Source organism: Carcharodon carcharias, chromosome 1 (assembly GCF_017639515.1).
Source record: "Carcharodon carcharias isolate sCarCar2 chromosome 1, sCarCar2.pri, whole genome shotgun sequence".
In the NCBI taxonomy this organism is placed as follows: domain Eukaryota; kingdom Metazoa; phylum Chordata; class Chondrichthyes; order Lamniformes; family Lamnidae; genus Carcharodon; species Carcharodon carcharias.
In genome coordinates this window covers 193,591,212-193,604,238 of record NC_054467.1, presented here as the reverse complement: position 1 = coordinate 193,604,238, position 13,027 = coordinate 193,591,212, and the positions used below count along the sequence as shown (strand labels likewise).

The following is a 13,027-nucleotide window of genomic DNA, read 5'->3' as shown; positions in this document are numbered from 1 at the left end:
ATAAAATTTTGCCTATTGAAATGAAAACATGACATTTGGCTGTATCAGCAGCAATAAGCTTCAGAAACAAAAACGGAAGAACAATCTACAGAAACCTTTCTTACAGTTTAAAAGATAAACCCTCAGCTCAGTGGGGAGGGACAAAAGTGAAGGATTTCTTTTGCGGAGGAAAATCTGCAGGTTGCCTGGGAATATGTCTATTGCACACAACAGTTGGAAGCTATATTTCATGTAATATAAGAACCTAGAGCTTCTTGGCCCCTACAATCTGAATAAATTAAATATATGCTAGATATTACCTGTAAAATTACATATAGTTATGGTTCTACGTATCAGATATGTTGGCTAAATTTTCATGGAATATCATAAATCTGCATGTTTAATGTTGTACGCATTATTAATGTTTCTGGTCAATTGATATGAATCAATATTTCATCTCAATAATAATTAATTTTTGAAATACTAAAATACTATCTGTTCATGGACATATTTATATATTTCAACTTCTTAACAGCTATTTTTTGCACAAAATGACAGTGATGCTATTATTTAAGATCATTTATTTCTCAACCCTGTAGCTGTGGAGCTGAATCCCAGAGGAAACCAGATGCTCAATATTACCAAACAGATGTCTGGAAATATTTGAGAAAAAAACTTCCACAAAATGTAGTTTGGGTATCAAGAATGGCGATTGGACATCAAACCCAATGTTCCTCTTATCCATTCATGATGTTTGAAATGTCTGGTTAATTAATTTTAATATAATCCTTAATATGAATTTCTGTTGTATTTAGTGTTATTGGTCAGCCCACTCAGTCTTGGACAAATGTTGAATCTATTCTTTCTTCTATGAAAACAATGGGAATCCCAGCAATGCAAAAGTTGTTCACCCATGGGGAATCATGCCCTCTTCCCTATGTCCTTGTGCCACCATTGTTAATTGACAGGAGCAAGTGCAGTGATGGCTAACAATGTCATTTTTCCATTGGAGCATAAAGTAAAGGTGACATCCATTTCAAGGCAAAATTGATGCTCCATCCATTAAAGTGCTTCAAATTCCCACCTCCTGTCTGCCTTCTGAAGTAGGGCACTTCATTTCCAGACCATATGTTTGGCTCACTTCTATCATCTCACAGCGAGATCAAGATGCTGCACAGATGAAGAGCCAAAGGGGTGGAAATTAGGAAAACCTCCATTTGTAGATGCCAGATTTACAATTGAAAATATAATCACATTCCAAAAAGTCTATTATTCATCACACTACATATGAATTTCTTCCAGCCTTTAACCCCCAAGCAATTAATCAAAGTATTTACTTTGTACATATGGAATATCTGTTTATTCAGAGCAAAATAATATCTTTTCAAGGTCTGTCCGGCGGAATGAAGTTATCAGATGTTATACAGTTTTGTTAGGATCACATAATAAATAGACTTGTTATATATGGTTACATATTTCATAGATGCGTTGTTCCATAAATATTTTTAAATCTGAGTTTTTTTAAAAAGTTATAGATCACAAGGTATGATGATTTTTATAATGTATCCAAGTAATGCATTCTTAGAAGCATTTAATATTTTCTTAATCATGCACAGCAAATGATCTCGTTTTACATTCTTTGCAGCAAAATTGAGGTGGATGCATTGGTATTGTTATTGCCTTTGGAGATAAATAACAGTGTTGATCATCATTTTCTGCAGGCTTCTTACAGAAACAGACAGAAAGCTGTATTTAATCTTTACTGCTACTTATTATCATAATCCTTGTTAGATGGGCAATTAAATGCAATAACTGAAAATCTTATACATTCAGTTCTATATAGTGTTGTTCAAAGGATCAGGTGGGTAAATTTAACAAAAAATACTTTAATTTCAGTGCCCAAACAACAGAACGGATATTCTGCATTCTGCAAGACCTACAGACAAATAGGATGCAGGGAGGATCAAAGAAATTCTGAACAGCTTGTGAGTTATGTGGCAATATTTAGTTCCTGTTAACCCATCAAAGCTATAATTTAAGGGACCATTGGGGCTGAAATTCATCTTGGACTGTAATGCAAAATGGTCAATAGAAAATCGGCAGCTTGTTCTACACTCCACCTGATTTTATTTTTAATTGTAAAACAGGCTGCCTATTTGCTATAGGCCATTTGCCACTACTGCCCATTTCTGTCCCTATTAAACATGCACGAAACCTACATAAATATTGTATGGTATTAAATCCAAAAGCCAGCTTCAGGGAAGAAATAAAAATCAAAGTTTGCAAGTATCTATAAAAACATACCAATCTATAAAAAAGCATTGGGTTAATTTCTAACTTTTCCTGTCTTCAATAATGCCATACTGATATTGTTTCAGGACATTCACATTGCATCAAGCAAGTAAAAACCATGAATAATTTGCAAATCTATCAATTTTATGTCCAATGTGTTTGTAATGCCTTTGCAAATCTCCACCAGGTTAATTAAAAGTGACTCCCGTTCCTTAAGTCCATACTGACTGCCCTTTAACAAGTTATGCATTTCCATGTATTCATTCACGAGATCTCTCAAGATCATTTCAATGACTTTTCCTGTATCACAGTCAAAAATTCTGGCCCAAATTTTCAATTTGGCCAATACGCTGCAGTGGGGCAGAAGTTCCAACCACCATGAGGATTAGCCCCAGCCATAGCCAACTATCTATGGAATATGAAATTTGTCTTGGGAAATAATACAAAATGGGAGATAAGAAATTGGAAACACATTTGAAATTCCAAGTGGTTTGAAAGAAAGTAAGGCAGTCATTTACATAGCACCTTTCACAACCTCAGGATGCCCCAAAGCATTCAAAGCCAATTAAGTACTTTGAAGTGTAGTCACTGCTGTAATACAGGAAATTGAGACTAATAGAATAAGAAATTGGGTGGGATGTGAAATAGGCTGCTGATTCAATAATACTTCATTATGTTTTACCACACATTATGAATGTTGACATCCCCGCCCCCAACCTCTATCCCATGGATCATTGAAATAATTTTAGCAGAGTGCGCCTAGGGACACCAGGGGAAGATATGGAGAATGCTTCCGCCATGCTGCAAAGTCCTTTACAACACTGTACAATCCTGGGGCAGACTGCATTTCCGCTTGAGCAAATTTTTGTTCTACAGGGAGTCAAAGGTTATGGGGACAGGCAGGAAAGTGGAGTTAAGACCACAATCAGATCAGACATGATCTTATTGAATAGTGGGGTAGGCTTGATGGGCCAAATTGCTTTTAAAAGAATTGAAAACATCTTTGAACACAAGAACATAAGAAATAGGAGCAGATGTAGGCTATTTGGCCCATCAAGCCTACTCCACCATTCAATAAGATCATGTCTGATCTGATTGTGGTCTTAACTCCACTTTCCTGCCTGTCCCCATAACCTTTGACTCCCTGTAGAACAGAAATCTGTCTAATTCATACATTCAATGCCCCAGTCTCCACTGCTCTCTGGGGTAGAGAATTCCAAAGATTAACAACCGTCCTGGAGAAGAAATTCTTCCTCAATTTCCTTTCTAAATGGAAAACTCCTTATTTTGACACTGTGCCCCTAGTTCTAGATTCCCCGGTGATTGTAATCACGCACCCTGATATTAATTGCAAATGTGTTCCATCCCTTTAACACTTAAATGGCCGCTCTGCTCCCCCAGAGCAATGTTAGGCCAAGTGCAAGCAATCCTAACGTTTGGAGCATAGCTGTAATGTAACAGCCTCAAAATGTGGTCAATTGCCTCACTGCTCTGTGCAGGTGCAGGAGATTACTTCTGGGTACCCAAAGCCCTACCTGTTTCAGGTGGTAGGCCCCCTTTTGTCCTCTTAGGTTGGAACTAATTGGAGCATGTGTAGCTTCAACAGTGACAGAGCTGAAAGGGCAGAGCAAAGGTAAATTTGAAATTATAGTTGTGGGGCCTAAAGGATTACATCTACATCTCTGAGCCTCACAAAAATAACCTGGGCCACTTGGGCTCACCATTCTGTGATCGCAGCCTCCCTCATTCCACACCCTTATCTCATCAGCAGCTGGAATGCAACCAAATATTGACCAGCCTTGATCCAGTGCTTGGTGCCCCATAACTCACTGGCCCAACATATTAGTCACTTTTTTGCCATAAGTACAAGCAATCAATGGTGAGCTCCCTTGAATGGAAAAGGACATTTTACAATGGCAGCTTTTTGCGCTGAAGCATCCCATTCGCGGCGTGTCCCACATCTTTAATAATGCATTCACAGGAAACACGTCGGATCGCTGGCGGGTGGACTCGGATTTGCCCGCCAAGATGTGACCTCAGTGCTTCTTCGCACTGGGCGCTATACTTAATGTACACCAGGGTGCAAACTACTTCATGTACTGCTCCAGGCGACAGATGGCCCCGAAAGCAAAGAAGTTGGCAGTCACCAAATTTAGTGACCCTCTCTGTGGTGCCCGCTGAATGCAGTGGAAGGCCGCTGCGAAGTCCTCTACCTCCAGTCTGGCCCCAGGAGGTCCACCAGTGTCACCAATCCATCCTGGGAGGCAATGGCAGTAGCAGTCAGCACCATCGGAGCACAAAGGAGGTCAGACATTCTGTGCAAGAAGACGATGAATGCTCTCACTTGTTCCGCCAGAGTAAGTCAACCACCTCATTCAACTGACACACTCAAAAACCCATCACAAATCCACAGGGATCTCACACCTCAAGTGACACACCACTAATTCTCACACACACCTTCACATCTCTACCAGGATCATATTGTCTGGAGCTCGTGTCCTCATCCCATCCATGGCTCTGCTCACCACACAAACATTCTACGCAGTGCCACTCTCTCCATGTGTTTTCATGCAGGAGAAGCTGGCTCACAACAGCAGGGAGAGGTCCCATGCTGAAGCTGGAGTGGCCCACATCAGGCCCCTCACTTACTTTGAAGAGTATGCCATTGTGCTGAATGGTGAGGACATGAACCGCGCCTGTGGTGACGGTGAGGTTAGCAGAGAACATCCACGTGAAGACCCTTCACCACATCATCCTTCTCTCAATGCGACTGTGGGTGCTCTCTCTCCTGCCTTTGGCTCTGCTATCATGCACTAATTATCTCTACTTTGGTTCATAGGGAGATCTGCCAAGTGACCGACACCCTCAGCCAGCTGTCCCTCAGCTCCATTGACGTCCTCACCTCCGGCCACAAGGATACCTCCTCCATTGAAAAGCTGGAATTAAGCAGCCTGGAAGACCCGTCACTGCGCTTACCCACACCTTCCAACAGTGCAGAGGCACACACCTCGGTGGGACCTAGATCTAGACCAGGCTCGGGTTCACATCCTGGTGGTCACAGTAGGAATTTGTGTCCGCAGCTTGAGGAGGCAAGTTCAGCCAAGCTCCCTGACACTCTGAGGACTGCTGGGGAAGAGGCATCTGAGAACTGAGTCAGGTGAAAAGCCTTTGGATTTGGCCTTCCAATTCATTGTGGAGAGTCAGTAGAAGGCAGGGGAACATCACCTAAAGCTGTTTTAAGCCCTCAACAAAGTGGCAGGTGAGTTGGAGGAGTGCATCCACCTGCTCTCTGATGAAGTGATGCCCACATATGCACATATGAAGGTCTCCACGGGAAGGATGGCAGGCACCATGGAGACCCTGATCCAGCAGAATGCAGAGATGTGTGCAGTCCTGCACTCCATCACTGTAGCCATGAGTGAGTTCCTGCTTTGGCAACACAAGAGGGAAACAGAGCAACGCGACGTCCCTCCAGGTGCTCCCTCCCCTCACGAAGTTAGGCTGGGGTCCTTGGGCTCCCAAAGGGAGGAGAAGCGGCAGCTAGACACCCCTGGGTCATCCATACAGAATTCTCAGAGACTGTCTGCTCCCTCTGTGTCCCCTTTTCCTGTGACCCCTTCAACCAGGTCCTCTGTCACAGCAGAGGGAGCAGCTGCCCACAGGAGGACAGCCAAAGCAAGCCGGGACGACCCTCAAGACCTCGGCTCTCCAGAGGGCACAAACCTAAGTCATCAGAGGCAATAGGGTCAACCATTGCACAGGCTGTCTCCACCCCTGCTGCAGATGTTAAGAAACAACATTCTGATCACAAGTGGTTGCATGGGTGAACACATTTTGTCACTCTATAATCTGAAAATATATTCACTTTCACTGAATAATGTGTAATGGTGTCTTTCAGCTTCATTTAGATGCTTCACAAGCCCTCGTCCTGCATTACCCCCCACTAGCAGTTCAGCTGCATGCAGCCAGACCACAAGGAATACTGGAGGGAGAAGTGTGTGTATGGCAGGGCCCTTCAGAGCCTCTCGCAAGCACTCTCACAAGGCACGTAGAGCCTTCCTCCATCACACGCATCTCAACGTCCCGAGCATTTTCAATGCTACCTCCTGGGGTTCCTTCCAGTTGTCTACCTGAGCTGACCTGCATCTTCACTAACCCACTGATTGCATTCCCATGCAGCACCCGTGCCTGTCCAACATGAGGCTTCTCTCACTTTCGATTTGAAAAACATGGTCGTTGTCAAGTTTCTTATAAGCCCCCCTGTCCCTTCCCCTCCCCCAGTCACCCATGCCCTTTCCTCCATCACTGTTGACGCCCCTGCCATCACCTTCCACCGCGCCACCATCACATATCAACCAGAACCCTTTTGCTTCCAGGATGTCCAGGTCAATATGCACATTCCCTACCTTCCTGAGAATCCCATCTCCATCCACATTGACCTTCCCAACCTCCTCCTTCCCACCTGCATGGTCCATGTCTGCCTCCGAGTCCCTATCAACCTCCCTCACCGTCCCTTCTACCGCGACTATTACACCCTCACCCTCCCGCCCATCCGGCTCACTCTGCCCCCCCCTTCTCGTACTCACCATTCTCTCCTACCATGCCCACCCTTAGTTCACTCCCCAGGAGGCAGGCATTGACTCCACAGACCCCTTCCTTGCACATTCACCTGGATATCCCCCTCAACTTACTCACCCTCCACTCTTACCCCTCCTCCAACCATACTGTCTCCTCCTTCCCCCCTCCGAACTCCTTCCCTTACACCTTCCTTCCCCCTTACACCCACCTGCCCACTTACTGCATTCTCCCCCATTACACTCTCCTCCCCCCTGTGCTCCCTTCTCGCCACTCCCAACCTCAGCTCCCGCTGACACCATGGCGCCTGATGCCAATGGACCAGAGTCTAAATTGGTCCTCATGACAAACAGAAATCCACTGTGTGCGTGTTGCTAAAGTGCAGATAATGATATATTGCAGATAATGGTATTGTATGACATAATCCTTTCATTTGTATGCTGATTTTGAGCCAATGTATTGTTTGTCTAATATTATGTTTTGTTGAACATTGTAAAGTTACAAGAACAATTGTGCAGCTCTATTCTGTTAGAGTTAAACCATCTCACTGATCTATCTACAAGGATAATCCTCGTCTATAGTTGCCAAGAAGCTGCCCTGATCTTTAACAAAATGAATGGGGTTGAGCTAAATATATTTCAATTCTGAAGACTGTCTCTCAAATTTAATTAAACTACCACCAATGTCACCCCGTTTCCTTTCAAATTCACGACAGCAAATAGTCTGAACAGCATTATTTTTCTTGTTCAACAACATTTAATCATTGTATAGCAAACTCTTCAATATTTGCATTGTCTCCTCCTCTGCTGTTCCAAGAAATCTGCTCTGTGAGGCAAATTGAGATGTTTCCTCCTTTTGCTAGATTACGGCATATTGAAGTGATATTTTTTGCTGCTGGATGTCAACATCCCATAACCATTGTAAAATGAATTATTAGCCTTTCGATCCTTATTTAGTATATACGTCATTGTAAAAACCCATTATTGAGATATGTTCATATCCAAAGGCCTGGACTTCAGTTCGGTGGTGAGCTCATGGGAGCTCCATGAGGTTTGGAAACCCAGAAGAGTGCGTTTCCCAAACACCCTGCAGAATTTACCTGCAGGGTTCCTTTAAGTAGTGTTCCTGCCCACTGGCAGCCTGATTTACAGGTTGGAGACCCTTTGGGCAGGAAGCCTGCTTAAGGCCAAATCGTACAGGGCAGGTAGATACGTTGGACACGGGGAGAGATCATGTGGGGGTATTCCCAATGATGGGGGTGGAGGTCTGGGGCATGTCCAGATTGCAGGGGTGGTCAGATCATGGATGGGAACTGGATCCTTGTTGGGAGAGGGGGTGGGGTGGGGGAGGAACTGGGGGGGATCAGTGGTGTTGGGAAAGTCTGATGGTGTTTGCAAGGGAAGCAGTGGTCGTCGGTGGTGAGGGAGCAGACTGATCACAGGGTTGGTGATGTCACTGGGTACCTTGTTGGAGCCAGATGAATCATTCCTGCTCCGTCTGGCCCACAGCAGCACTGTAAAGGCACTTATCACATGGGTTCAGCCTTTTTTAGCTCCTTCAGGCTGTCAAGTTTCCTGAGACCCCAGGAAACCCCTGCCCCTGTGTACAGAAATAGAAGGTGGAATTTTCTATTTATGAGACAAGATGCAGTGGCGGGCGTTTACAGCAGCGCCCACCCCGCTGGCCGGAATGGCAGGAACTCACACCCAATTCCGTACTTGGAAGCTCATTAATTATGCATAGGTGAGTATCGGGCCGAGTCACTTGGCGGGTTGGGAACTGATTCGTCTGCCCGCCGTCAGTTGGCAGGGTCAAAGGTCCGCACACCACATTTAAACGCCAGTCCAATATAATCTCACTTCCGCCAGCCCACCTGTCTTCAGGACAAGGCAGAGATGTCTTCCAGCCACAAGAAGAAGATCAAAAGCCTCGAGAAGGCAGCACCCCATGTCCTTCCAGGCCTTGATCAGAGGAGTGCGGGTGCACAAGCATGTCTGTACCCAAGGGACGGAGGCAGAAAATGCAGTAGCCATACGTCTCTGGCCTGGGAGGCTGTTGCAGAGCAGGTCAGCACTGCTGGCAAACACACCCAAAACACCATCCAGTGCAGGAAGAGGATGAATGATCTCATCTACTCCACCAGGGTAAGTCATCCTTCAACATCCTCCAATATCAAACTCTTATCATGGCATCATGCACTCAAACGGCCACTCTCTTCAGGGATCTCACACAACCATTAATGGGAGACACGTATCGACACCCGATCTCTCACTGAGATTTTCACATCACCACCATCCCATCTATCATGTTGCTCACACTCCATCCTCCGGGGAGGGCTCACCACACAGACAGGGGACATGCATCTCAACCAAACTGTGCTCCATCCCTTCTCATCGCATGCCTTTCATTCTTCTTCATACAAGCCAACCTGGCACACAACACGTGCAAAAGGTTGCAGAATGGCGAGGGGCAGCTGGCATCATTGTCCTCACTGAGTCCGAGGAGGCTGCAGCTGGGTTGGCTGGAGAAGAGAAGAATCGCTACTGTGGGGAAGGGGAGATCAGCCTCTCCCAGCAACCCAGTACAGATCACAGCTCCATCACTTCATCAAATCCTGACAATCACTGTGACTCACTTGCAGTCTTATATAGCTCATGCTCATCAACTGAAGCTCTATTTTCAATTCCTAGGCACCAGCAGATTGAGGCCCAGAAGGCAGCCATGCCAGCCTGAACTCACAGATCACATCCAAAGAGGAAACACTGGAAGAACCGTCACAAGCACCCTCCTCCATCTCAGAGACACACACATTGATGGGGTACAGCTGCCGATTAGGCTTGGACTCACTCTCTGGGGAACACCTCACTGACAGGTACCCACAGCAGTCAAAGGCAGAGACAACCCAGATCTCCGGCACTCAGAGGGCTGCTGGAGCCAGCCACCTGCCCAGTCCAAATCAGATAATAAGCCTCTGGAAGCAGCAGCCAACTCAGTGTTGGAGATGCAATGACAAGTGGCAGCGGAACAACAGCAGAGATTCGACAGTCACTCAGCAGACTGGAGCGAACAATGGAGCAGTCCATCCACGTTCTGTCTGATGTCGTAGCTCTGACATGCGAATGACTTGAGGTCACCACGGGAAGGCTGGTGACCACTATGGAGACCTTGGTCCAGCAGGTCTTGCCGAATTTGTGCTCGGCCCCGCACACACACCCTGGTGGGCACCATCAGGATGTAGGTGACATAGGGACAAGATCTCTTGACCTCCCTCCAGGTGCACCATCTCCTACAGGGGTCAGGGCAGAGCCCTCGGGCACCCACAGGAAGGATGAGCATCAGCCGGACACCCTGGGGGCCTCCTCTCAGGACACTCCAAGGGTGTGCAACTGCTCACAGCTCCCCCAGCCTGTGACCCTGTCCACTCCAGTGCTCAAGCCACCGAGGGCGCATCTGCCCCTGAACAGGTGACCCTTATCAGACCCTCCGGGCCTCAGGCCACCAGAGGACATCCACCAAAGTCATCACAGACATCAGGACATAGCAGTCAGCAGGCTGCCTCCACTTCCACTGTGGATGTCAGGGCTGCACCCAGGCATAGCGGTGGGGTTAGAAAAGCGAAGTAATTTTGACATCACTTTTGAGTCATGGATGTGCTATAACTGTAAAGAAATTGCACTTTTTTTGAATATATTTGATGGTTATGTGAATATTTTGGTCAACTGAAGGTGTTGTGGATTTGTACATTGTAATCCTCTTATTTCAAGGTTTAGCCTTCCTCCCACTCAGTGATAGTATCCCATTGTGAGATTCACATTCCTGTGATGTCAACCTCAGTTGAACTAGTCCCTGCACCCCTTGTGTGATGTCAAGGAGATGTGTTTAAATCTTAATTTGAAGTGTGTGATATAAGCGTTTCTAAACCTTCTTCCTCCAGGAACACCATTGAGTGAGGACAGCTCATCAGCATTGATAATCTAGTGGCATTTGCATCTCCTGAGTGATAGTGGCAGAAAAGACATACACGGGAGGAGGAGATTCCTAGGTATGTCCACATCTCAGTTGCAGCAGTGTTTGCATCATTAGATGGCGGTGAAGGCTTCAAGTCTTCTCTCGCATCACTCTTGTTCCTAACTGGACTCTCAGTTCCCAGAGTGAGCTCACTCACACGGCCCACGGACCAAAGCAAAGATCATGGCCTGGCGATTCATGAGAATGCAGAAGTGTGAATGCAGGACCCATTCTCACTTCAAGTGTTTGGACATCCAGTGAGATGAAAGGGGATGGCATTGAGGACAAGGAGAGATGTGGCCAAAAGCCCTCACTTAACTATACTCTTCCTAGAACCTGTCATCAATTAAAGTATCATGGGTACGTCTCCCACATCTTCCTTCCTCCATGCCGGGATTGCACTCATACTGGGCCTCCAGATCTTCATCCTCCCATCATCATCCTTCTCCAGTTCATCCTCTGGCAGGGGTTCACCTCTTTGCATAGCCAGATTGTGAATGGCATAACACACTGTGATGATGTGGGAAACCCTGTCGGGAGTGTATTGTAGTAAGCCACCTGAGCAGTCCAAGCATCTGAAGCACATCTTCAGAAGCCCTATGGTCTGCTCTATAAGGGAATGTGTGGAGCTGTGAGCAGTGTTGTACCACTCCTCAGAACGACTCTGAGGACGACACACCGGCGTCATCAGCCAGCATTTCAGTGGGTACCACTTATCCCCAAACAGCCATCACTGCAGACATAATTGCCCCTTGAAAATCTCAGGCACCTGGAGTGACTCAGGATGTAGGAGTCATGGCAGCTCTCAGGGTACCATGCACAAAAGTGCAGTATGTGCTTCTGGTGACCACACATCAGTTGTACATTGATGGAATGATAGCCCTTGAGGTTTAACATTAAGGGTTGTTGCCATGGAGCCCGTATAGTCACATGGGTGCAGGCTATTACACCCTGGACTCTTGGGAAGCCTGAGATGGCAGCTATGGTAATTATGGTTTTATCTAATATGTAATATACCTTTAAGAAGAATATTATAAAGGAAGATGACATGATCTTATTAACCAATAGAAGAGTAGTGCGGGCTACCTCTGCAGTTAGTAGTCAGTAGTATAGAGATAGGGTTTGAAGTGAAAGCACACATGTTGAGTTCCTTTGTAAATAAACATAATGGCCAGGATTTTACATTGATCAAAAACAAAAATACCTGAAAAAACTCAGCAGGTCTGACATCATCTGTGGCAAGAAATACAGTTGATTTTTCGAGTCCGTATGACTCTTCATCAGAACTAAGGAAATAGAGAAATAAGGTGAAATATAAGCTGGTAGAGGGGGGTGGGACAGATAAAGCTGGATAATGAGCCAGTGATAGGTGGAGGCAAAGAAGGGATTGCTAAAGATGTCATAGACAAAAGGGCAAAGGGATGTTGACAGTGGAGATATTATCAAAGGAATGTGCTAATGGGGCCATTAAGGGTAGCAAGCAGGACAAGCTAGTGGCGGATAGCCCTCGTGGGGGTGGGTTGGGGGTAAGGCTTCGAAATGGGCTAAAAGATAGAGATAAAACAATAGATCGAAATAAATTTAAAAATAGGTGGGAAAAGAAAACTATATATTTTTTAAAATTATAAATTATTGGATAACGGGGGATCGGAAAAGGGGTGGGGACGGAGGAGAGAGTTGATGATCTAAAATTGTTGAACTCAATATTCAGTCTGGAAGGCTGTAAAGTGCCTAGTCGGAAGATGAGGTGCTGTTCCTCCAGTTTGTGTTGAGCTTCACTGGAACATTGCAGCAGGCCAAGGACAGACATGTGGACATGAGAGCAGGGTGCTGTGTTGAAATGGCAAGTGAGTGAAGGAGTTGTGGAAGAGACAATCCGCAGCATGAGCAATGCAATGACTCTCATGGCCGTGCGCACTGCCTCCTCCATGGACAGAATGGTGACTCTCAGGGAGAGGCTGCTCCAGGAGCTCAATAAAGGCTTCCTGGGGATGCGCTCGGACCTGCAAGCCCTCACAGCGGCAATGACCTCAGGTGGTCACTATCAGTGTGGGGGATGGATTGGGCACCTGGTATCCCAGCTAGGTGCCCATCCATCAATGGGAGGTCCAAAGCGACTTGATGTTAGTGCATGAGCTGCTTGTTGTCTCCGCAGGCTCCTCTCAGGGCACTG

General features: G+C 46.0%; 1 protein-coding gene across 1 annotated transcript in view; it reads right to left on the bottom strand.

The window, feature by feature from the left end:
• The window catches only part of LOC121275753 (GTP-binding protein Rit2-like), a 293,055-nt gene extending 284,153 nt beyond the window's left edge, over positions 1–8,902 (bottom strand). Inside the window, exons 1-2 of the mRNA XM_041183351.1 lie at positions 8,871–8,902; positions 6,858–6,889 (exon numbers count right to left, since the gene is read on the bottom strand). Coding sequence (XP_041039285.1) covers positions 6,858–6,873 — 16 coding nt within the window. The 5' untranslated portion in view covers positions 6,874–6,889; positions 8,871–8,902. The remainder of the gene's footprint in view (positions 1–6,857; positions 6,890–8,870) is intronic.
• Positions 8,903–13,027: the final 4,125 nt, after the last annotated feature.